Genomic DNA, 26,149 nt, shown 5'->3' on the forward strand with positions numbered 1-26,149 from the left:
AACCACACATCAGATTTTAAAAGCCTAGTACAAAAGAAGAATGTAAGATATCTCATTAATAATGTTTTATAATGATTACAAGTTTAAATCATATTTTGGATATACTGGGTTAAATAAAACATATCATTAAAATTAATTTCATCTTTTTCACTTTTTAATATGGCTACTAGAAAAACATAAATTTATCAATGTACATCTTAAATTTTGATTGGGCTGTGCTGTTGTAAGCTATTTTAATGTTTTTAGATTTCATGCATGTATCAAAGGAGATTTTTAACGTAATGCATTTTAATTCTCTCAACTTAGGTTTTCTTAGAGACTGGTAAATCCTGAGATGCCTCCTGTCTCCTGACAGGAGGAGACATTCCTGACTCTACAAGAGTGCCAGTACGGCCAATTAGGCGCCCAGAGGAAAGGATCTTAACTGACCCCAATAATAGCCATTGTCCCATATTCTAGGGCATAAAAAAAATCTGACTGGGGCTGAAGGAAACTTAGAAGGTAATACAGCCAGAAAAGGTCGCTTTATTTATCTCTCCTATGATCTATTTAGCCTGTGTGGGCATGTGAGCTTAGTTGCAGCCAAATGCTTCTCTCCTAGCCTACTAATAATACAGAAGAAAAAGAATACTGGATTTTAAGGGGGAAAGTTCACAGTTCAGTGTATAAGGAGCCCATGAAAATATTTTCAGGATAAGTTTATTGGCCTGGCGCTCTTTTGAAAAGAATTTGTAAAGCTTCATCCTACCTGGTGTCTCATCATTTACATTCTTACTTGCTACTAAGAATCCCCAGAACCTTATAGAAAAGTTTGTTTCCAAAAGGAAAGTAAACAAACTCTATCCTTCCTATCAAAATGTTCTTAGGATCTTCAGTGTATCACAGCAGCCTCGTGACAATGATGCTAATCAGTGTCTTGTTAACATCTTGTTTCTTTAAACCTCAAAGTACTAAGTGGGACAGGTACAAACACACTTATTTTCAAACAGAGATATCAAAATACAAATGCACAAATAACACGGCCAAGGACACACAAAAGGTCAATAATGAAGTGTGTGTGTGTGTGTGTGTGTGTCAGATACTCAGAAAATTCTGCAGTGCAATAATAGCAGGATAAGGGCCTTTGAGGTTCTGCATTAGAACAGCTGCTTTGGGATCTAGACTGTCTGAACTCAAAGGATCTAAGCTCAGTCACTAAGCCTGGCTGGAAGCAGTTTGGTGATTGTTAATGGATGTGTAACCCAGGAGACTGCTGCCTAAGCAGGTGAGAGGCACAGAGATCTGCTAGAAACACTGGGCCTAACCTCTTCTCATAGGTCATGAGCTTTCCAAAGTAAAGTCTGTGTCTAATTACATTTTTAAAAATAAAAATGAGAGGAGCTCTTTATAAAATGTTTTGGCAGTACTAGCAAGTACAAAGAAGAAAGCAACGAATTACTCCATGTTGTACCATCAAGTTAAAAAAAAAGCTGTAATATTTGGTGTATGACATTCCAGACCTCTTATATAAGCATCTACAAGATAGAAAAATGAATAGATGAATGGATGGATGGTTGCTATGGATGGATAAATGAACAAATGGATGATTGAGAGGGGGAGGAACGAAACAAAAAACAACAAAGGAAGAAAGGAAGGAGGGAGAAAAAAACAAAGAGAAAATAAAACATACGAGAATTGAATCATATTGTATTTGTTATTTTAAATGATAGAAATATACTTCAATTTAATAGAAGAAATACAAACTGAAATGAACTGAAGGAGGTGCTAAACTTCAAATAAATGTTTCACATACCTAATTAATTTATTAATTACTGTATATTAACTATTCATTTTGGTATAGATTGATTCATTGCTACGAAAGATTTAAGCAGCTGTTACCTCTCTTATGTGTCTTCGTTTCTTACCTTCTCTACATTCTGATTTTGTTGATTATATAATTTTTACCACATAAAAAATTTTAATAACATTTACATAAATTGCTATGATTGTAATTCTTCCAATTGTTTATATCTTTATCTAAATATATTTTATGTTCAACACCAGTTTCACCAAAGCTGATCCATTTCCGAATTCTTGATTTACCACTTGGTGATATTTTGAACTAGCATGCTGCTATGACAAAATTTCCAGTTTTTGCCATTGTCTTAGTGGACAGGCTGCAGGTAGCCAGAAAACAGGTGTCACAAGACTGATAGGTAGAAAAATACGAGACAGCATTGGTAAGACTGTTGCCAGTTTTACTTGTACATCAAGTACAAGAATCAAGTACTTACCAACATTAAAGCTCTAAGAGAAACTGTTAGAAAGAATGTCAGTGGTTGTTAGCATTTACTTGTAATACATTTTTTTTGTTTGTTTTTTTTGCACACATACACAAAACGTTGACCCCTGAACGACACAGGTTTGAACTGCATAGGTCCAATTCTAAGTGGATTTTCTTCTGCCTCTGCCACCCCTAAGACAGGAAGACCAACTCTTCCTCTTCCTCCTCTACTTCTGCCTACTCAATGTGAAGATGATGAGGATGAAGACCTTTATGATGATCCACCTCCTCTTAATGAATAGTAAATACATTGTCTCTTCCTTATGATTTTCTTAATAACTTTCTTTTCTCTAGCTTACTTTATTGTAAGAATACAGCATATAATATATTTAACACCAAATATGTGTTTACCTACATAATTAACAGCAAGCTATTAGTAGTTTTGGGGAAGTCGCATTATATAAGAATTTCTGACTGCACACGGAGTCAGCACTCCCAACCCCCACATTGTCCAAGAGTCAACTGTTTATGAAGTTTTGGTGTACAAGTAACAGAAAACTGTGTATCCTACTTAAAAACAGACTTTTATAAAGAATAATCAGGAAGGTGAGGAGGATACAGGGCTTTGGAGGGAGTCAGTGGAATAACTACTCAACTGTGGAAAATCTTAAGGAAAGGAGGATCTTGAATTTGACTTTTCCAGTATGCGAGGCTGCAAGTTTGGCAAGAAGAAAGGTGGGCCAACTGGGTGCGAGGCTTAGAAGGAAATGACAAAAAGTAGTCCCCAACCAGCAGAGAGTGAGCTCTTTGCGGTGTGTTTGTGACACCCAAAAGCCTCAACTCATGCTCTGACCCCATTGCATCTTGACATTTGCAATTAATCTTTGTAACCTTTAGGTCCTCACCTGTTAAATGGGGATAATACTTCTAATGCACAACCAAATAACTTATAGTTATTTGAGATTGGAAACACTTGGTAGTTTCTAGATGTCCATATAAGAGCAATGTTACCATTGTTATTACTTCTTGGTGGTTGCAGAGGCCAAGAGAAATGCCCAGGACATGTGATACATAGTCTGGGAATCCATGCCTAAGCCTTTCTGCAGGCTGCTGCTCTGCTGAGGACATGGTAAGGCAGGCTAACACATTTCAGGCCATCTTGCACTTCCTGTCAATCTCTTGGTACTGCAAGTTGCCAAAACTCTCTTTAATCAGTTACATTGTCCCCTTATTAGTCACCATCCTTTGGTAAGCTGGGCCCCCTGTCATTGCAGCTCCTTTGGACTACTTGGCCATACCATATGATCATATGGTATAGAAGCTGTAAAATTTTGTACAAGATTTAAGCTATATCGCTGTTTCCCTTAGTGAATTTCACTATCCTAACTGAATTCCATACATTGTCTACCCTCCAGTACCAGCAAAATTTAAAGCTAACTCTGTTACCCACAACCATAGTCACTGTTAAGTTTATCCAGATATGTGCGTGTATGCATAGAAAATATGTTTACTGATTGTACCATATTTTAAGTTCCAAATGGAAACCTTGGAGGCGGAAAATGAATTCATCTCATACTCTAAATATTGCTCCAAATCCAGCCATCAAAGGCATAATTTTCAGCAAATTATTACATGCCAAAGATCTGCCTGTATTCTCTAAAGAACATAAATGAGCACTTTGGTTTCCAGAATAACAGTATAAGCTTTAGAATGATCACTAGACAAATGTGTTTTACTTACTAGAGAGAAAATTACTATTCTCCACATTTTTTCCTTGAAAACAGTTTTCCATAATAAGACATATTTGTTTCAAACAAATAAGAAATGAAATGCAGTGTGGGTGGAAGTGACAGAAAAGGTTCACTGAGCCCACTTCAGAAAGGGCAAACTCACAGAGCCGGTAAGCTCAACGTGGTAAGTGTGAAGTTCATGTAAAATGGGCAACTGTTCCTGAATGAAAACAAGAGTTGGTCTAACCTGTTCTTGGAGACTTCTATCTTCATGAGAGAAGCAAGTGTATTCTGGACTTTGATTCAGGCTCCCCTGGATTAATAGGATCAGGGATAGGGGTGTGAAGAAAGGAATATTGAGGACCTAGAGAAGACTGGGTACTTCTGGCCTGTTGATCTCCAGGAGATGCCAAGACCTTACACTACAGGACGATTTCCATTTGCTAAATGCAATTATCATTTGCATATTTTATGTCTCAATATTTCTACTTTAATCCTGTTGCTGTTCCTTAGTACTGAGAGGCCATTTAGACAGAGAGATTAACTGAAATGGCATTGCAGATAGATAGCTACAGTTTCTCCTCTCTGCCTTTGTGTGCTTTTTGTGTATCATATTTTCAACTGGATTTCAGAGTTGTCAGCAAGACTGAGGGGTTGTGCCAAATGTGTCCTCCTCTGTGAGGCTGTTTGAGCAACAGCAGCTATGGCAGCAACAAGTAGACAACATATTTGAGAGAGGAATCCTCATTCACATGCGTCTTTAGCATTGAAGGCTGACCATATGCAACACAAAAAGGACTTTGGCAATAAGCTTTTTTTTCTGCCTACTAGGAAGTAGGTTAAGACCAAAATGTCCTTTTGCTCAGCTTCTCCAGATAGCTGAAGTTTGGAAATGAATATCAGTATGAAGTTGGGCTCTTAATTTTAAGTCACACTACATCTTTATAAATTGGCAAAACTCTTAACAGTTCAACCTTCAGTCCTAGAGCAGTTGCATGGGTGCTTTTACCAGACTTTAGTTTCAAATTTCAGACGGATGAAAGCTTCTGAAACAGAGAAATTTTATTTGTCTACATTGTACCAAACCATAAAATTTTCTCCAACTTCTTCAAAGAACCCAAAAGAACAAAAACAACCACACAGGCGTGCACATGTAAACACACAATGAAAGAGAAAGAAACGTAAGTCAAAATACAGCAGGATTCCTTAAGAAGTTTTTGTTTTTATCTTTTTCTTTTTAATTATGAAATATTCCTTAAAAGAAAACGATTTTTTCAAGTTACTTCCAAGACATCTAAACAGCTGCCTTCTAAACTATACCAGTGGAAATTAGCATACCTATTTGTAAAATGGATCAAAAATCTCAGTAGATGTTTAATAATAATTGTAAAGTACTAACAGCTGCATCACTGACTTTAGAAGTAAGGAAAACACCTTCTAAATTATATAGATTTCAGCTGAAGTGATCCCTTTCTCACTGATAATTAAATCCCAGTATAGTTTGGTATCACATCTTTTATTCATGAAGTTGTCTTTGGAAAACCCTACTTTAACAACGTATAACAGATCTACAGAGAATTAAAAATGAATGCCACTCAGTAGATACAAACATGTCTGACAGATCAGATTGAGACAGAAGCCTGTTCATCACAGCACACTAGGGTTTTAAAGATGCCTATTATGGAGCCGGCATGAACACATTTCCTCTATCAGAAGAACATTTCTATGACAACTGCGACAGAACTGGTGATACTGGGAGTCATCCTTTCTTGAGGAAAGACACTCTTTCATTTGGGTAGTTAGCCCACCACGAGCTGCTGTACCCTTCCCCTTTTCTGGGTAGCTCCACTTCATTCATTTCAATATCAACCACTATATCCAAGTTCCTTAGCTTAATGTTGCTAAAGTTGCACATAAAACTCCATTTCCCATTATCTGCCACATAAAAAATTTTAAAAGCAGATCCGTTTGATAGCATCTGACAATATGGCAAGTAGCATACTTGATACTCTCAGGATTCAGATTAAGAAATACATGCAGATTCGCTGAGAAAAAGAAAAAAAAAAACAAAGACCAAATACACTATTTATTTACATGAACTGTAGTTTGCACTCGGGGACAGTAGTTATTAAAATAGGTAACAGAGGACAATGTTCAAATTCCCAAAGCACTGCTTTCCACGACACAGGAGACAAATTTCTCAAATGCATTCTCCAGTACGTGGTAGGAGAAAGAATGTCAAGGTTCTTGTTAATAATTCCAGAAATGAATGTAGCCATCCGAGATGCTTTTTACAGGTCAAAAATGAGAAAAATGACGTAGACAAAGACATGGAAGTGGAGATGGTAGAGAACAAGTACTTAGTTTGAGGAGGACTTCTTAGCTATAAGGTCTTCGTCATTATGTATTATCATGTAACTTTTCACTGCATATGACTGATCACGAGGAGGCCAAATTGGCACCTCTGTCAAGACTGCAAAAACCTTTGTTTCACAGCATCATTATTTTTTCAATTTGTCTCATTAGTGATAATTAATTTGAGGGTAAGTTACTACATAAAACATATACACATATGCATGTGCATACAATTTCTAAAAATGCATTGATATTTCCCATTTCCTCCAGCAGAGGTCAGAAAATAGCAATACAGGAATATGAAAATCTACGAACCAAGAGAGTATTTTAGAATGATCTTCTCAAGATAATATTATAAAGGGGTTTGTTAATTGTTCTTGTTTATCTATATTTTCTAACCATATTTTTACAATAAACATGCTTTACTTCTGTCATAATTAAAAAGCAATAAGACATATTTTAAGTATAAAGAGCATTATTGGTATATGCATTTACCCTGTATTAAGGACGGACTATGGCTTAATTACTTGTATTTTCCTAACTGCACATAGAGTAATGGAAATAGTGAAAAACAACACATTTGGCCATCACTGTGAAATATCATTTAAGTGTAACATCATTCCTGGAATTGATGACTCAGCAATTTCTTTCAGATAAGGGACTTAATGTCAGGACAAAACAAAGCATCCCGGACATAGCTCTGAGCTGACAATAATCTCTGCACACACAAAGACAGGCAAGTGAATATAATCTCTGGTCATCTCCTTTGACTGGAGAAATTTAAAGATCCTAGTGTTCTGAGAAGTCAATCTCTGCAAGCCTTACAGGTAGAATAAGACATAAGAAATTGGTCAAGAAAACCTATATTTAAAAAAACAAAGAACCCAACAAAGGGTGTTAAGAACTGTTGATTGATGTTCAACAAATCACATTATCACCATGGTAGATTTTCATTTCTAATTCATGTGTCTCTTTTTCTCCTAGACACATAGGGAAGGAAGGTGGAAAGGCTTATAATATAAAATTTAGTATTTTTAGTAGAGACGGGGTTTCGCCATGATGGCCAGGCTGGTCTGGAACTCCTGACCTCAGGCGATCCACCCACCTCGGCCTCCCAAAGTGCAGGGATTACAGGCGTGAGCCACTGCACCCGGCCAATATAAAATAAAATTTGAAGGTCAACCCAAACATTTATTTATAAATTAAGGAAAACTTTTACCCACATTATACCAAATTAAGTAGCTGCTTAGTTCCCATTTTATTAAATGTTTCATGATTTATGGTCAGTTATTTGTCTTGATATTATCACTCACAAATAATATAAAGATGTCAAAATTGTTATATAAATCAAAATTGACTGTTGCTAGTTTCTTCTGTCTTCTAAGGGGATGTTTTCTACCAGTGAGGAATAAGTTCCTATGCTGCTTACTTCCACCTACAGGAGCAAGTGAAGATGAGAGAGGAAAGACCGAAATTGAAAACCTCTGCCAGTTCTTCCATGGGACTCCTGGATGGGATCCAGATTAGGTGATTGTTCGATTGTCAAGAGAACATGAGTGACTTTGTAGACCAAGATGAGGATGCTGGGAAAACAGAGGAGCAGGGAGATGTGAAGAGAGTCTGAGGACCAGCAGCATGGTGGGAGACTGGAATCTGCAGACAAATGTGACCAGTGAGAAATCCTCAGGGGATGCTTTGATCTAAGAGGTTATTAGAATGAATGTCCAACACTCAGTTCTATTCTGTTTGTATTTCTACAAATTTAAGAGCTTCCCCATCCCAACTCCATTGCTCAAAACTTCAGTCAAGTTTGCTTTTCACACAGCTTATGGTGGTCTGAGAAAAATCAAGACAAAGAGGTGAGTGTGAACCCAGGTTGGCATAAGCAAAGAGAAGAAAAGAGTCACAGGCCATGAGATGTGAATGAACATAGGTATCATGGAAACCAGAACCATGAGCCACAAATGATCACAGGAATGAGAAACCCAGTAAATTCACAGAAACTTTGGGGAGAACAATGAAGCTTCCTTGCAAAAGACAGGATCTGGGACTTGAACCACTTTGATGTCAATCTCCAAAGAAGAATAACTTTAGCTGATATATAGGCCACAATGATAAAATGTAAGAATATTCCATTAGGCATATTGTAAATACTCTTTACAATGTGCAGTCAAGGGCAGCATTTTAAAAACTTTGCACAGGTTTTTGTATAATATAAAAGAGTTCCAGGTATTTAAATAGATATTTAATAAATAAAGCACAAATGTTTGTTCTCTATGGGTTTTGTTAAACATTTTACCACGTGGATGATACCACTTCATCAATAACCTTTCTAAATAGGTTTAGAATTTCCACCTAATTCCCCTTTGATAATAGCAAATGAATCTCAGAGTGGCTGAAATACCACTATAAAATACATTTGCATCGTCCAGAGATATAGAAAATTCTCTGAAAGAATGATCTGGAATTTGTATAAGGAAACATCATAGAGAAGTTTTCAAATCCTTCAAAGTCTGGCCTGATCTTACCTTTACATGGTGGATCAGACGCTCAACCTCATTCACTTTGTAGGTCTCCAATCCTAGCTCCTTGGCTAATCTCAAGATACGATTCTGGGTTGGTCCAACATAGGATCCTCCAAGGTCCACATATTTAACCTTTTGGTTCTGTTTTCCCCATAGGAAAAAATAAAAAAATATATTTGTAAAAAATGTGTCAAATAGCAAAAGACAGTCCTGAATAAGCAAATCGACATTTCACAAGTTATAGATACAACTTAAGGTATATCCATGAAAAATTAGATTTTGTTCTCAACTCTACTTCATTCACATGACTTAGTTATTAAATCAATCTTTAATTTAAAGCAAAACTGATTGAACGCTGAATAGGCAAGAGCTTCTAAACCTCATCATTTTCAATATACTATAACGTGGTTTGGTTTTTAGTGCTTTGAATTTGTGAGCTGTGAATTGATGAATCTCTTTACTCAGTACTTCAGGTAAACGTTGAGGGGACTAACGCTAGAGAAAAAGCAAGAAAGAAAACGATCACTTCTTATGTGATTTGTTAATCCAGACATTTGAAAATAGCACTAGGGAATATTTGATCATAATTTGGACTTTGAAATTGCTTTTATGTTTTATAGTATATTTACATAGTTTTGAATTGGCTTCATTTCCAATGACTGAGGGGCGCGACCTTTGAACAATAAAATGAGTAGAAAAGTTTCCTATTTCTGAGTATGTCTAAGAAAAACCAGGTTCTTACTAGTTAGAAGCACTAGAAATGGTCCTTCTTTTCTGGTTTTGTTTATTTGCTTATTTTTGTCTAGCTTCCCACTCACTTACTCCTGAAAAATGCAGTTTTCACAAGGCATCTTTGTTTTACTCACTAAAGTATTCCAAACACCTATAGCAGTTGTCCAATAAATTTTCTCAAATAAATGAGAGAAAGATGTTTTTAAAAATTCAGCACCTAATTGTACTAAACCAGCTTCTTTATGTAAAAGGCACTCTTATATGCTGTATTTTTCAAGGAATATGAAGATTTCAAGAACTGGGGGAGATAAGATGTACACAGGCAAAAACCTGTACCACAACATATAATAATTGTCCTTGTATGGAACAGGTAAGTGATATTAACACAGAAGAAAGGCAAGTAGCTTTTGACTGGAGTAGGAAGGGATGATATCCCGGAAGTATGTGAAGATTTTGCCATACGATGAAGGCAAAAAGAGATATTTGAGGAACACATAATGGCAAAAACAATGGCCAGTAGACAAGAAGGGCTAGACCAAGTTTGGAGACCTGTGTGAAATCACAAATAACTAGGTTAGGGGGTGTATGTCATGGTCAATAACAGATAAGGCTTTCAGGCTTATCTGAGCCTCTGGCTCTCAAGATTGGTAAGGTGCCCTCTTATGCCTCCTATGGCACCACTCCAAGCTGTCACTCACCCTCATTGTAGCATTTTCCTTGATAAGCTATAATTAGGCAATTACAACAGTCAGTATCCCCCTGGGAGACTGTAAAGTCTGTGGAGCAAGGCCATTCTGGGGGAATTACTGTGCCTGACTCATAGTAGGTACTCAGTAGATATTTGTTGAGGACAAATTCAATTGCAAAGGAGATGACTCAAAGTAAAGAATGAGTACAGAGGGCTAGCAAGATATGGTCGAATAGGAACAGCTACGGTCTGCAGCTCCCAGTGAGATCAATGTAGAAGGCGGGTGATTTCTGCATTTCCAACTGAGGTACCTGGCTCACCTCGTTGGGACTGGTTAGACAGTGGGTGCAGTCCATGGAGGGCGAGCCTAAGCAGGGTGGGGTGTTGCCTCACCTGGGAAGTGCAAGGGGTTGGGGAACTTCCTCCCCTAGCCAAGGGAAGCTGTGAGGGACTGTGCCATGAGGAACAGTGCACTCCGGCCCAGATACTATGCTTTTCTCATGGTATTCGCAACCCATAGATCAGGAGATTCCCTTGGTCCTATGCCACCAGGGCCCTGGGTTTCAAACACAAGCCTCCACGGCCATTTCGGCAGACGCTGAACCAGCTGCAGGAGTTTTTGTTTGTTTGTTTGTTTGTTTTTTCATATCCAAGTGGTGCTTGGAACACCAGTGGGACAGAACCATTTACTCCCCTGGAAAGGGGGCTGAAGCCAGGGAACCAAGTGATCTAGCTCAGCGGATCCCACTCCTGCACCTGTATCCCAGAACTTGAAGTATAATTTTACAAAAAAGAATGAGTACAAAGCATCAGATATATATCATTGATGAATCCTTCTAAAAGAAGAACTGTGAGTCAGAATTGTATATGTCTTATCTCTCTGGAAATGAAAATACTCTGTAGCATCTATGTCTATTATTCATATCTTGAATGTATGGAAGTAGGGCATTTCCTTGCAGAGAAACTTGCTTTGCTTAACTTTGTGTTTAAATAGAAAATCATTAATTTTAGACAACAGTGTCAGAATTGAAACAACTAACTAACAATTAAAATAAGAGGATTTATAAATTGGTAAAGAATTCTTTAAAAAATATAAAAATTAGCTGAAGCAAAAACAAGAAGGAAAACTAGGCAGGTAAAAGTTTAGTTTACGCGAATAAATAAAAACACATCCATGTTCATGGATTGGGAGAATTAATAATGTAAAATGTCCATACTACCCAAAGTGATCCATAGATTCAGTGCAATTCCCATCAAAATGCCAATGTTATTTTTCACAGAAACAGAAAAAACAATCCTTAAATTCATATGGAATTAGAGAAGACTACAAATAGCCAAAACAATCTTGAACAAAAAGAACAAAGGTGAAGGCATTATACTACCCAACTTCAAAATATATTATGAAGTAATTTTAATCAAAACAGTAAGCTACTGGCATAAAAACAGACTCATCAACCAATAGAACAGGATAGAAAGCTCAAAAATAAACCCACACATTTACAATCAATTGAGTTTTGATGAAGATTCCAATAACACACAATGGGGAAAGGACAGTCTATTCAATAAATGGTACAGGAAAAACTGGCTATCCACATGCAGAAGAATAAAATTAGGCCCTTACCTTATACCATATACAAGCACCATACACAAATAATCAACTCTAAATAGATTAAAGACTTAAACATAAGACCTGAAACTGCAAAATTACTTGAAGAAAACAAGTGGAAAGCTCCATGACACTAGTCAGGGAAATGATTTTTTGGATATGGCCCTGAAAGATCAGGAAAAAAAGCAAAAACAGACAAATGGAATTGCATCAAACCACAAAGCTCCTGCACAGCAAAAGAACAATTAATAAAATAAACCGACAACCCACAGAGTGCGAAAATATATTTGCAAGCCATACATCTGATAAGAGGTTAATATCCAAATTATATAAGAAACTCAAACAACTCAATAGCAAGAGACAAATAACCAGAATTTTAAAAAATGGGCAAAGGAACTGAACAGACACTTCTTAAAAGAAGGCATGCAAATGGCCAACAGGTTCATGGATAAAGTTCAGCACCACTAATCATTAGGGAAATACAAATTAAAACCAAAATGAGATATTACCTCACACCTGTTAAAATAGCTTTTATCAAAAAGATGAAAAATAACCAGTGTTGTCAAGGATGAGGAGAAAAGGAACCCTTGTACACTGTTGGTGGGAATGTAAATCAGTACAGCTATTACAGAAAACAGTATGGAGGTTCCTCAGAAAACTAAAAATAGAACTACTGTATAATTCAGCAATCCTATTTTGGGGAATATATCCAGAAGAATTGAAATCAATATGTCGAAGAGATATCTGCACACCCAGGTTCATTGCAGCATTATCTACAGTAGCCATGATATGAAATTAACCTAAGTGTTGTCAGTGGATAAATGGATGAGGAAGACATGGTATATACCCACAATGGAATACTATTCAGCCTTTAAAAAGAAAGAAATGTCATTTGGGACAACATGGATGAATTTGGAGGACATTATGCTAAGTAAAATAAGCCAGGCACAGAAAGACTTATAAGTGGAATCTAAAACACGTTGAATTCATGGAAGTAGAGAGCAAAATGAAGATTATCAGGAGCTGGGGGGTGAGAATTGAGGGAATGAGGAGCTGCTGGTCCAAGGTACAAAATTTTAGCTAGACAGAAAGAATAAGTTTTGAAATCCATTGCACAGTAACTGTAGTAATAATAATGTATTGTATATTTCAAAATAGCAAACAGTAAATTTCAAATGTATCACCACAAAAAATGTCAAGAAAGTGAGGCGCTGAATATGTTAACTAGCTTGATTTAATCACTCCACATTGTATACATATGGTGAAAACATCACATTGTACTCCATAAATGTAATACAAGTATGACTTGTCAATTAAAAATAAAATAAAATTTGAAAAGTAAATTTAAAAATGGGAGAAAGTCTCTCCAAAAAAAGTTTACTTTGTATGATTGGAAAGATTGTGTTGGTGTAAAGGAAGCCTTGAAGTTAGGAGTGGAAAGTACAAATAATTATGTTATTTTTCTTCCTATTTCACACACATACACACAGAGAGAGAGAGAGAGAGAGAGAGAGAGAGAAAGAGAGAGAGAGAGAGGAACACACATATCTGCCCATTTCCCTCTTAATCCTAACTCTATGAGGCCAAATATCAAGAGATAAAAAGACAAAAAGGAACAGAAGAATTGAAAGGAAGGCAAACTGGGAGAGAGGCGGTAAAGAATGTTTCATAATTATTTTCACCCTCTCAGAGTCAAATGAAATTGAAGATTTTTTGGGGAAAAACCAAAAATGAAGCCCCAAATTCAACTTCAGTCCCATATTTGTCCACCGGATTCTTAATGCCTTACCCTAAGAGTGTAAGTCCTGCCTCCCACACGGTCCCGGGCTTCCAGAACAACCACATTCAGTCCAGAGTCATGCAGAAGTTTGGCTGCTGCCATACCTGGGAGAAAAGACAGTAAGACATCAGGATCAAATATTTTACAAGGATGCCAGACAAGCTCCTCATGCTAACAGCCAATGAGAAAAGTCCATGCTAGCTCAAGTACACAATCTATTGTTACATTCAACTTACAAGTGGATACGGTTTGTCAATAGAGGCCCAGAGTCTGATGTTTCTGGAAACAACAAAAGGGATTTCATTTTTTGGTAAATTTCTCAAATCTTAAACACATCCTCTGTCACTATAACAAAATGTCTATTTTAATGACTAAATTGTATGTCTGATAATATAAATGAGAACACAAGGCCATGCTCAAGAGAAATATATGAGTCACAGACACAGGACCAAGTCCAGTCACTGACTTCATTCTCAGGGTGAATATGAAAAACCGGTAAACTGAGGGACAGTGGGCCTTCAAATCATGTGTCAGGAACTGGGATTTACTATTAAAGTTGGACTTTTAGAAGTTGATGTAAAGTTTCAAAATCAAGGACATAAAATTCGACCCCTTGTGCATCTTGATTTCCTGATGTGACCCCTCACTGCAGAATGAAATAACTCCATTCATGACTAATTTAACTATTAATTTAGTCAAAAATACTTAGTGAATGCCTATTACATTCTCACCACCACGAATTTAGCTCTTAAAAAAAACCCCACAGCTTTACTGAGGTAAATGTACATGCAATAAACTTTACCCACTGTGATGGTTAATTTTAAGTGTCAACTTGACTGGATTGTGGGATATCTAGACGGCAGGTGAAGCATTGTTTTTGGGTGTCCCTGTGAGGGTGTTTCCAGAAGAAACTGGCATGGGAGTCGGCAGACTGGGAGAGGAAAACGGGCTCTCAGTGTGAGTGGGCCCCATCCAATCCAATCGGCTGAGGCTCTGCTGGGACAAACAGGTGAAAGAAGAGGGGACTCTCTCTCTCTCTGCCCTCACTCTCCCTTCCGGAGCGGGATGCTTGTTCTCCTCCTGCCTTTGGACATCAGACTCCAGGTTTTGGACTCTGAGACTTGCACCAGTGACCTCCAGGGGGCTCTCGGGCTTTTGGACTCGGACTGGGAGTTGCACCATTAGCGTCCCTGGTTCTGAGGCTTCCAGACCAAGAAAGCTTCTCCCATGTTTCAGCTCGTAGTCAGCTATCATGGGGCTCCTCTACCTCTGTGATGGTGGGAGCCAATTCCCCCAGTAAATGTATTCTTCCATGTATCCTGTTGGTTCTGTCTTTCTGGAGAACCCTGACTGATACATCCATTAATGCAGAGTTCAATACATTTTGACAAAGGACAAAGCATAGCGTGGAGTACACGTATAAAGTTTGGGGTACTAATCCATTCTGGATGTAGTTTTTGACCTCAAAGCTCTTGAAATACTGTATTTTTTACAAAGCACTCTTATAGAATTTAGCAAGTTTTCTCAGAGAACAGAAACCTGGTGCTCTTCCCGTGATGAGTGGGCTGAATGTGTTCAGTTCCAATTACCTTACTCATCTGCTTTATGAGACAAAATATTAAGGCCATGCCAAGATGCTCTTGTGCCTTACAACATAAATAAAACTGCTTCTATCTTGTCTTTCAAAAATAATAGTTCTGTGCCTTTTAGACCCCACTACTGCAAAATTAAAAAGATTCCTATAAAATAGCTAATACTCATATTATATTGGGTTCTGTTTCAATAAATTAATTCAACGAACTTCTACAACCCCCTGAGATAAGTACTGTTGACATTCCCATTTTACGGCCGAGAAAATCGAAGTCCAAAGAGATGTCCAAGGTCGCATAAGGAGTAGGTGACAAAGTCAGTTTAACTGCAGTATCTGTATTCACAGTCATTATACAACATTGTCTTCCCCGGACCCCCATGGCCATCCTCTTCATTGATGGCATCTTCCAATTTTTGCTACAGGGAGAAATTACACTTCAAAAGATATTTCTCACTTTTTTGGATCAACTTGTTTTTAAGACACACCTGCATGTTGTGGTTTATAAGAATCCATATAACATAAAATATGAGCCCACATTAAAAACCATAATGAAAAGCCAATGCTTCAGTCACCGTCTATCAGTGATCTTAAAGGAGGAATTCCCATTTTTTAGAGAGACTGATTTGACATTTCATTATTTGAGTTAATCTATCTTCCCATCCCTGTCACTGGGGGCAGAGCCAATGCTTCCAGTTGCTGATGGGGTAACAGTTCCAAAGTCCATGAACCCCGTGCAGTGTACACAAGCATTGCACAACCCTGATTTAGGAATACAGGGCACAGGATTTATAACCCCAGTTTCCTAATTTTACCTCCATAAGGAAAAAAAAAACACTTCTATTTAAATTCAAAATTACAAACAATACAAATACATTTTTCTCATCAAGCATCAGTTCAACAAATGAAATAACAGGCAGTCATAGCAACAGCTGTTATCACTGAATTTAGATAAACCGCTTGAGCATGCTGAGGCTTAAACAAAAGGGTTCAGAAGGAAATACAATGTCACTTGTATACACTAAGCATTTTGTATTCCACAAAAGGTACTGTCTTTTAGTAAATGCATTTACCCAATAATATGAGATGCTAAATATGAACAGTTATTAAAACAAAGGGCTTATCAAATCATTGAACAGAGCTCTCTATGCTCACGTACCATGTACCTTAAACAATTATAAATAGAAAATTACAAAAATATCATTAAAAAAGGCAACACAAAAATGTGTTGCTGGAAATAACTTACAATTTAGCTCACTAATGTTCATAGGGGGTAGTCAAGAGGCTTTTTGGAAATCAACTGACAGAAATTGATCTGAAAAAAAAAAATTGGTCCAAATATCAGTGGCTTAGGGAAGTCACTACAATTTAGAAGGTTAGGGTATATAGGAAACTGAGTTGGAGACTGGTCAAGAGGTGATTAAGATTGTTTAGAAGAAGTAGCTCAAAAGCCTCCCTCAATGATGAATTATAAAAGGACTAATGATTTGACTGCTCAATGACAATTAACTCTACAGAGCATCCCTCACTTACAAGACAGTTATTTCCCAAGAGTTCTTTTCTATGTTGGTTGTTTGGAACTTTTAACACATTTTGCCATAGAAACAAAAATATGAGAGATGATATATCCTCTGGGAAGTATGGAAATTTTCAAGTGCAATATTATTGCAAAAAAAAATGATACAGTAGCAGAAATACATTTGCCCTAAAAACATTAGACAATGTAATCGCCACTATTTAAACATTTATGCAATAAACTCCTGATAAAATACAAGTAACAATTTGTTTGTTAAAAATGAAAATACTGGCCAGGCACGGTGACTCATGCCTGTAATCAGCACTTTGGGAGGCCGAGGCAGGCGGATCACCTGCGGTCAGGAGTTTAAGACCAGCCTGGCCAACATGGGGAAACCCCGTCTCTACTAAAAATATGAAAATTACCCAGGCGTGGTGGTAGGCGCCTGTAATCCCAAATACTCGGTAGACTGAGGAAGGGAGAATTACTTGAATCTGGGAGGAGGAGGTTGCAGTGAGCTGAGACCATGCCACTGCACTCCAGCCTGGGTGACAGAGTGAGATTCTGTCTCAAAAAAAAAAAAAAAAATACCCACAGTAATAACAGCCACCATCATAACGCATGAAGTACTTTGGTCTGCGTGAAGCACTTTACACAGAAGCTCAACTGATCCTTACCACAATGCTGAGGAATATTATTATCCTTATTTTAAAAAGAAAAAAATGGCAGCTTAGAGACATTCAGTGACTCAACTGTAGGTTATACAATTAGTAAGTGGCAGAGTCAGAGTTCAATCCAAAACCTGAACTCTTAACCACTAACCTTGGACAAAAAAGAAAAAATTTAAAACACAGTAACTCTACATATACGCTGATTGATATACAGTGTCTTAAAACATTCTGCTATCTGACTAAATATAAGAATCTTAAATACCAGCTTTTCTCACAGATATTTAACGTTTGCAAACAATTTAGGAGCAAGCTTATCATCACTTCATCTTTTTAAAAACCTAATGACACTTGAATTTAACATGCAGTATCAATTATAGTCTCACAAACAAATGGTAATTTGGCACTTTCAGAAGCAGTCCCTATGTCCCCATGACAGGCCCTTGGATGAATAATCATAGCACAGCACACACAAATAATGGTAGACTAATATTTAATATTATGAAATTATACAAATATTGCATCTCTCTTCTGAGAAGTTTACTTGGAAAAGTTTTCGTAAAAGTGACGACAATCTCAATTACAAGTAGACACCCAAATTATTTTAAATACTTAGAAATCAGTGATGTGCAACATAATTAGCATTCTGCAGTTTTAGTTTTTTGCCAAGGAAAATGGCCCAAGTTAGATGCTGTAGGAGACTGGGAAATACACAGTTGCGGTAACACACAAGTGCCCTCTTTATAGTGTCTTAAGGGCAGTTAGAGGAGCCAGAATGCAAAGCGAAGGGTAAAATCAAAATCACCACCTGCCTCATGCTTGGCTTTGTCAATCTGTTTCACACTCTTTCTATCAAACTTTGGTTAAAAAAAAAAAAAAAACCTTTTAAAAAAATAAAAATGCAAAGTTAATAGTCCTGAAAACACTACATAAGAACTCTTTCCCAGTTTAAAGTTATAAAGAGAGAGACGGAATCACGTTACCCAAAAGTGACAATGAAATTCACTACACCTCAAAGAATCCCTACTGTAATCCTGGTGAACTATATAGGCATTCCCTTGGGATTTTTTTTTTTCCCGTTGTTGTTGTCATGTTTGTTTGTTTTATTTTGTTTTGTTTTGTTGAGACGAAGTCTCACTCTGTCACCCAGGCTGGAGTGCAGTGGCACAATCTCAGCTCACTGCAATCTCTGCTCCTGAGTTCAAGTGATTCTCCTGCCTCAGCCTCCCCAAGTAGCTGGGATTACATGCAAGCACCACCACGCCCTGCTAATTTTTGTACTTTTTGTAGAGATGGAGTTTCACCATGTTGGCCAGCCTGGTCTCGAACACCTGACCTCAGGTGATCTGCCCGCCTCGGCCTCTCAAAGTGCTGAGATTACAAAAACCAAGAATATGCAAACATCCCTCATCACCTCTATCACTCTGACAAAGCAATGGTTTTATGAGAAAATTCTAAAAACCACCAAGTCACTTTCTGATCACGTAACTGGAATTCTTTGATTTCTCTGAAGAGAATGCTTTCTAGTTATTTGACACAAACACACACAAAAAAGTCTGAGGTAAGGAGATAAATACCACCAATTTGACATCAAATTCATAAAAGTGGTTTTTGTAGGTAGAATTTAGATGTTAATTGTTGAACTTTTCAACACAGAGCAGCAAGGAAACCCTGAACAGTAAAGCCATCACTGAAAACAGCTAACATTTTGAGCATTGACTGTGTACCAGCCGCTATTCTAAGTGTTTTAAGAACTTATTTATCCTCCCAATAACTACGAGGCAGGCAGATATAGAAAATGAAGCATAGAGAGGCCAACTAATGTGCACAAGGGTCACACAGCTAGGAAGCAGCAGAACCAGTATTCAAATTCAGGCAACCTGACTCCAGAGATAACAAGCATGCCTTCACAGTGAACCACTGCAAATCTTCCCTTTAACATCACAGATCACACAAGCATCAGGGCCACTGCTAGCGCATTCACGCATGCCTTTGTGTAAACTGCAAGAAGGCACACACTCCTGGCTAGTAAATTTCCAAAACATGTCCTTCCTTCAGGCGAATGCAGCTCACAAGGTGCATGCAAATGGCTTGGCTGGCAGAGTGGGGGGCTGCATTACACCCCACTTCCACTTCATCAGCCGAATGCCCTTGGGCAGGGCACCACCTGAACAGCTTATGCTGTGGCCTTGAAGCTCATAAAACTTTTATTTCCTCAACAATAAGAATTTAATTGTCTATTCTTTGTCTCTTCAATTCTAGTACATGGTTGGCACTTACATGTTTGTAGAACGAATTTATTTAATACTCTTCTACAGAGATGACATTTGATTACTGAGTCAATAAATAAATAAATGGCTGTAGTGATCAGTGTCTGCATAAGTAAAGTATTTTAAATACAGTATGAGAAACTAAAATACTTAAGACATACTGAAACTGATTTCCTCTGTTCATCCAGAAATGGTAACATAAACTTTTGACTTTTTCAAAGGGAAAGAAAGACAGCCAGCCAATAATAATTACCACCTTACATTTGTACACCATTGCACAGTTTCCAGCACTCACACACATTCAATCCTTAACAATAATGCCGTGAGTCTGGCATCGTTACTCCTATTTTGCGGATTAGTAAAAGGAGGTTCGGAGAGATTCAAGGGCTTGCTCACAGTTATACGGCTAGCAATGGCAGAGCTAGGTCTGAAACCTGGTTCTGTTTCTGTGTCCTAATGTGTGTTGCCTCAGCCTTATTACCTCCTATAACATACAGAGATCCATGTTGCTAAAACAAAATTTTTGAAACATGCAGAGTTTTAAAATCAGAATTTTTAAATTAACTTTCTTGGAAAGAATATGTTGATAAAAATCATCTGGAGTCTATCAATGTCCAAAGCCTTGGGACTATATCATTAGAGGAATATTTGCAGGCATGTGGAACAATGCAGCATTCTCCAGGGCAGCCCCACTGAACTACATATTAGGGGGTGTTTTGGCCAAACAGTTCCTCCTCCTTAAGTTCAAACTGGCTTCTCTTCCTGAGAATGCACCAGTCACAATTTTGGGGAAAATCTAAACAACACATGACATAAACCAAATATTGCAATGCATACCATCATTTTGATCATTGAGAAGCAATGTTTAAGATGATGTTATTCACGTCTTGTCACCCAAAATGAAAACCAAAAAATAGACTGCAACCCTTCTTGGAAACATGCTAACCTTCGCTCTGTTTCCTCTAAGACAATCAAAATATATAACATAAAAACAAATGGCAATAGCTTGTAAAATAATGGAGACCTTTACTGAAGCCTCAGGCCATGGGATGATTTATGCTCTTGAAAAAGATAAAAAACATCAAGCTTTCATAAGTTGCCATAGAAACCTTTCTCCAGATGCAGCCGCTTTGAGATACTAGAATGAGATTGCCTTCCAAGGTCTTTCAGAATATGTCTAAAACCATAAAAATTGTCTCTTCATCACACTTTATATGCAAATGATTGCATTTTCTAAAATGTCAGCAATCATAATGAGTCTTGTTTAATAACCAAGCTTTTGTCTCTACCCTTTGTTGTTTGAAAGGCGTTGACTATCTTTTATGTATTGTAATCGTGGTAGACAAAATTTGTTTTTGCTTTACCTCAACATAGTCTCCCATGAATAAAGGAATCAAACACAGAAATTACAGCTTTGTCTTTCTCGGGTTTGTGTGTTATATTATTCATTATAAAAACTGTTCAATAAAACTAAACTTTTAATTTACCTGCCTCAAATCCTTCTGGGAATTAGAGGAAGTGTGTATGAAATAAATAAACATATACTCTTTCAAAAAAATTGTTTTCTTAAGTATAGAAGATAATTATATGATGCCATGATCATTTCCTTTTTTATTTTTAATTTTTATGCGCACATGGTAGGTGGATATATTTATGGGGCACATGAAATATTCTGACACAGGCATACAATGTGTAATAATCACATTGAGGTAAATGGGGTATCCATTTCCTTAAGCAATTGTACTCACTCAGTTATTCTAAAATGCCATGATCATTTCTTTGATGGGGATCCGAGGATGAAATATTTCACTGCTATGAGAGTAGCCCTCCTACGGATTACCAACACAATTTTTAGAATCACAAACATCTTTAAGGAAGAATATAAAACTGAAGAGCTACCATTTCTGCTTTGGGTCACCCCCTCCCTAGATCCCATTCTGTGATAGGTGTTACAAATGTCATGAAGAGGGTTAGAGGTCTGCTATAGAGTACGTTGACTACCTCTCCAGGAAAACATCCCCTTTCACCAAAAAGGAGAAGATAGATTAGGAAATCTAGAAAAAGAGGACAAAATGTGGGAGTTACCAAAGAAAAGAAATCTGGATGTGAGGTAATCAGTGATTGGAAGAAATAAAATTACAAAGGAGTCATTCAGTGATGCCAAAGGATGGCCCTGCTTCCATCTTCTAGAAGCCTAGTGAGCCTGCCCCGACACGAACCTGTGAAACAAAGACCAAAGCAGTCAGCAGTGTACAAGGACCAGAAACAAATGAAAACACCACCTGGTCAAGAAGAAGGCAGAACTTTGCCCTTCAGTAGAAAAAGCTGTATGCCCAAAAGGCCACCTCCTGGCTGCATAACCCCAGACAAAAGTCCTCACCTTTCTGGGACTCACTTTCCCCATCCATAAAATAAGGTGATTAAATTAGGCCCCTTCCAGTCTGTGATCAGCCTAAATGAGACAGGGTGGCAATGTCATAAAGCTGAGATTTCATTACAGAGGTAGTATCTTTATGACCCCAAAGCATCTAGCCCAAAGTCTGCCCTGTGGAGCTTAAAATTTGGGTGTCATCGATAGATGTGAATAAAAATACGTGATTTTTGTGTTCATATATGATAAGGAAATGCTGATTTAAACAAAGCTGTTTAGGGATAGATGTGCAAGATAATTAGGGATGAAATGTCATGATGTCTGTGACTTACTTTGAAATGCATCAAAAATCAAAAGGGATTGATAGATGGAGAGAGGGATAAATAGTTGGATATACAGGAATAAAGCAAATATAGCAAAAACATTAATTGTGGAGTCTAGTTGGTTGGTATATGAGTGTTGACTGTACAATTCTTTGAAAAATTTCATAATAAGAAATTTCTGGAAAAAAGTTAAACTGGTTTCTATACTGCTAGACTTGTTCAGAGCCTCAAGTTAATGTATCACATAATTCCATAAAGATACTATATACTATTTATATAATTTCTTAGTCTTTAATAACTTATTGGGCAACAGAGGATAAAAGTGATTCTCTTGAGGGCAGAAAGTTCTTATATTTTTTGAAAAACATACCTAAAGAAACTGGTCAATTTGGTCAATGTGGCTAAACCTGATGGTGGGTTCCTTAGACTGATGTCCAAAACATGATGTGCCTCTAGAAAAGAACAAAGCCTAACAGAAAAGGCACCATGAAGGCAGGGAAGAGGGTAACTACAGGTATTTGGAAAAGGAGCTGCCTGGGGAGGTCACAAGTACGTTTGGTACAGCCAAGTTACAAAAAAGTAGAAAATGATGGTCTGGGTGCAGTGACTCAGGCCTGTAATCCCAGCACTTTGGGAGGCCGAGGCGGGCGGATCACGAGGTCAGGAGATTGACACCATCCTGGCTAACACGGTGAAACTCCGTATCTACTAAAAGTACAAAAAATTAGCCGGGCATGGTGGCAGGCGCCTGTGGTCCCAGCTGCTCAGCAGGCTGAAGCAGGAGAATGGTGTGAACCCGGTAGGCGGAGGCTGCAGTGAGCCGAGATGGTGCCACTGTACTCCAGCCTGGGCGACAGAGCGAGACTCTGAGAAAGAAAGAAAGAGAGAAAGAGAGAAAGAGAGAAAGAAAGAAAGAGAGAGAGAAAGAGAGAAAGAGAGAGAGAAGGAAGGAAGGAAGGAAGGAAGGAGAAGGAAGAGAAGGAAAAGGACAGGCGAAGTTCCCTTTTTTTCCTGGCCATGCAGTCTGACAGGATCACCCAGGCAAAGGTACACCAAAGATGGGCCTGGGGGCAATGTCCTCAGCTAGAGCAAGGAGGAAGGGAAAGTTTGCTGCCACCTCTGAGGAGCTGGAGGATGGCCAGATGAGTACATTTGGGTAGCATGGTGTTGTGAATTGAATTGAGTATGCCTCAAAATTCATATGTTGAAGTTCCAACCCCTTAGAACCTCAGAACGCCACCTTATATGGAGATAGTCTTTACAGAGGTAATCAAGTTAAAATGAGGTCAGTACTGTGGGCCCCAAACCAATCTCACTGGTGTCCTTGTAAAAGGAGGAACTTTGGAAACAGAGACATGCACATAGAGAGAACTCCATGCAAAGATGAAGGCAGAGATGGAGTGATGCCTCTTTAAGCCAAGGAACACTAAAGATCGCCAGCAAACCACTAGACACTGAGGGAGAGGCATGGCACAGATTCTCCCTCGCAGCCTCCAGAAGGAACCAACTCTGCAAACATTTTGATCTTGGGCTTCCAGCCTCCAGAACCATATGACAATACATTTCTGTCGTCATAAGCCACCCAGGGTGTAGAAGTTTGTCACAGCAGCCCTAAGCAACTAATATACACAGGAAATGTTATCTTCCGTACTAACTTTACTAACTTCACTGTTAATTAAATTTATCTGGGGATAACATGGTGATGAAAACCCTGGGTAGCCACTCCAGACTGGCTTTTCTTATGTTGTCAGTAGTGCTGAGAAGTTGAGAGAGGGTAAGAGAGCAGAGAGGGAGTTCCTAGAAGAAGCACTATTTCGAGTGACCTGTTGGAACTGGGGAATGGGGCATTAGCCCAAACAGATGTTAAGTAAGCAGTTGGGTGAGCCTCATAGTGACAAAGCTTAATAATCTGAGTTCTAACCCAAATGTCCATCAATGATAGACTAGATAAAGAACATGTGGCACATATACACCATGGAATACTATGCAGCCATAAAAAAGAACGAGTTAATGTCCTTTGCAGGGACATGGATGAAGCTGGAAGCCATCATTCTCAGCAAACTAACACAGGAACAGAAAAACAAACACCGCATGTTCTCATTGGTAAGTGGGAGTTGAACAATGAGAACACATGGACACAGGGAGGGAAACATCACACACCAGGGCCTGTCAGGGGGTGGGCAGAAAGGGGAGGGAGAGCATCAGGACAAATACCTAATGCATGCAAGGCTTAAAACCTAGATGACGGGTTGATAGGCGCAGCAAGCCACCATGGCACATATATACCTATGTAACAAACCTGCATGTTCTGCACATGTATCCCAGAACTTAAAGTCAAATTAAATAAAAAAAAATCTGAGTTCCAGCTTTGGAGCTGTAAGCAACACGATAAAGGAGAGGCCTTTCTCCATTCAACACAGAGCAGTAAATAATAATGAGAGGATGTGAATAATCTAGAACGTAAGTGAGAAACAAAGCTTCCTGAACTTCGCATCAAAAAATTAGCCATTGCCAAGGTTATACAAATCTTATGCTTTATACAAATTCCATAGCATTTTTAAAGTGTACAATGTTTAAATCTCTCATTAAACTCTACTTTAAAATTCAATGATTGTCAATGACACTTATGTAACTATTCAACTCACCAAGAAATTTTCTGGCTTCAGAGCCTCATTGTCTTTCTCAGTACCAAGGAAAAGTTTTGACACGCTCAGGCACAAGAAGTTCCATCCTGCCAGCTCAGATGCTCTAGGTCCCTGGGCAACCAGACCAGGTAGGATGAAAGATGGTGGCAGGTCAAGACTGTGAACTTGACCAGAATAGGTTATTCAGAAACATGTGTGTGGGAAAATCCTGTCCTTAAGAACTTAACAGCAACTTTCCAACAGAAGTCACAAGCAGTAGAAGAATCAGTTCTGGCATTAAAAACATTGACTTCAATAATCACAAGCCAAGCAGATTCTTCTTCTTTTTTTAAAGCCTAACCCGAAAGACTCATATTAAAACTGTACAGGACCACCCTAACAGTATATAGACTCTGACCCACATAGGAGGGCACAGACTCATGCTCAGTGTCTAGCATATAAGTGTGTGTGTGCGCGTGCGCACTGAAGCTGTGAGCAACATATATAACCAGGGGCATTATCCAGGGCTAAAGTTATCATTGAAACAGCAATGCACAAGCTACAACTGCTTCTTCATCTGTCACTGGGGATTGAGTGGCACCCTTCCTGCTAAAATAGGAAGACAACATAAAGGTATTACAATACATAACTGTAGTTAGAGAACAAAAACAAGGATTATTGGAAGTCATAACACAACAACTAGAATCCTAGAGAATTTTATTTTATTGACTCAGTTAGAATGGGCCTTGCATACAGAATTTGAAACAGATAAACAAATGCAATGAAAATAGGCAAAGGTATGGCTCTCTTGGCAAACACCATTAAGGCAAGTGACCTGTGGGAAGCAGCAGGAAGGGGTAGGGGAACAGGTGTGTTTTCTTAGAAGCTGCTTTCACAAGCAGATGGCCTCTGTCCCAGTGCTTTGGAGCTAATTCTCCCTGCTTTAGTCTACAGCCGGTGTCTCTGGCAGCAGCCTAAATCTAAAGAGACAAAACATATTTTCCATCACCATGGAGAAACAGCAACTCCACCCAGTATTCAGGAATTTGCCCTTGAAAAGGCAAAAATAAAAAATAAATATAAAACAAAACGGAAAAACAAAACTCTTCA

General features: G+C 38.2%; 1 protein-coding gene across 2 annotated transcripts in view; it reads right to left on the reverse strand.

Annotated features, from left to right (window-relative positions):
- MAOB (monoamine oxidase B) overlaps window positions 1-26,149 on the reverse strand; it is a 120,142-nt gene that overhangs the window by 66,714 nt on the left and 27,279 nt on the right. The window contains exons 2-4 of one of the 2 annotated variants that reach the window (XM_011938655.1): window positions 13,916-13,958; window positions 13,689-13,783; window positions 8,877-9,014 (exon numbers count right to left, since the gene is read on the reverse strand). In XM_011938655.1, the coding sequence (XP_011794045.1) occupies window positions 8,877-9,014; window positions 13,689-13,781 (231 nt within the window). In that variant the 5' untranslated portion in view covers window positions 13,782-13,783; window positions 13,916-13,958. The remainder of the gene's footprint in view (window positions 1-8,876; window positions 9,015-13,688; window positions 13,784-13,915; window positions 13,959-26,149) is intronic. The other variant, XM_011938654.1, reaches the window with a different exon arrangement.

Source organism: Colobus angolensis, unplaced genomic scaffold (genome assembly GCF_000951035.1).
Source record: "Colobus angolensis palliatus isolate OR3802 unplaced genomic scaffold, Cang.pa_1.0 Scaffold176, whole genome shotgun sequence".
In the NCBI taxonomy this organism is placed as follows: Eukaryota; Metazoa; Chordata; class Mammalia; order Primates; family Cercopithecidae; genus Colobus; species Colobus angolensis.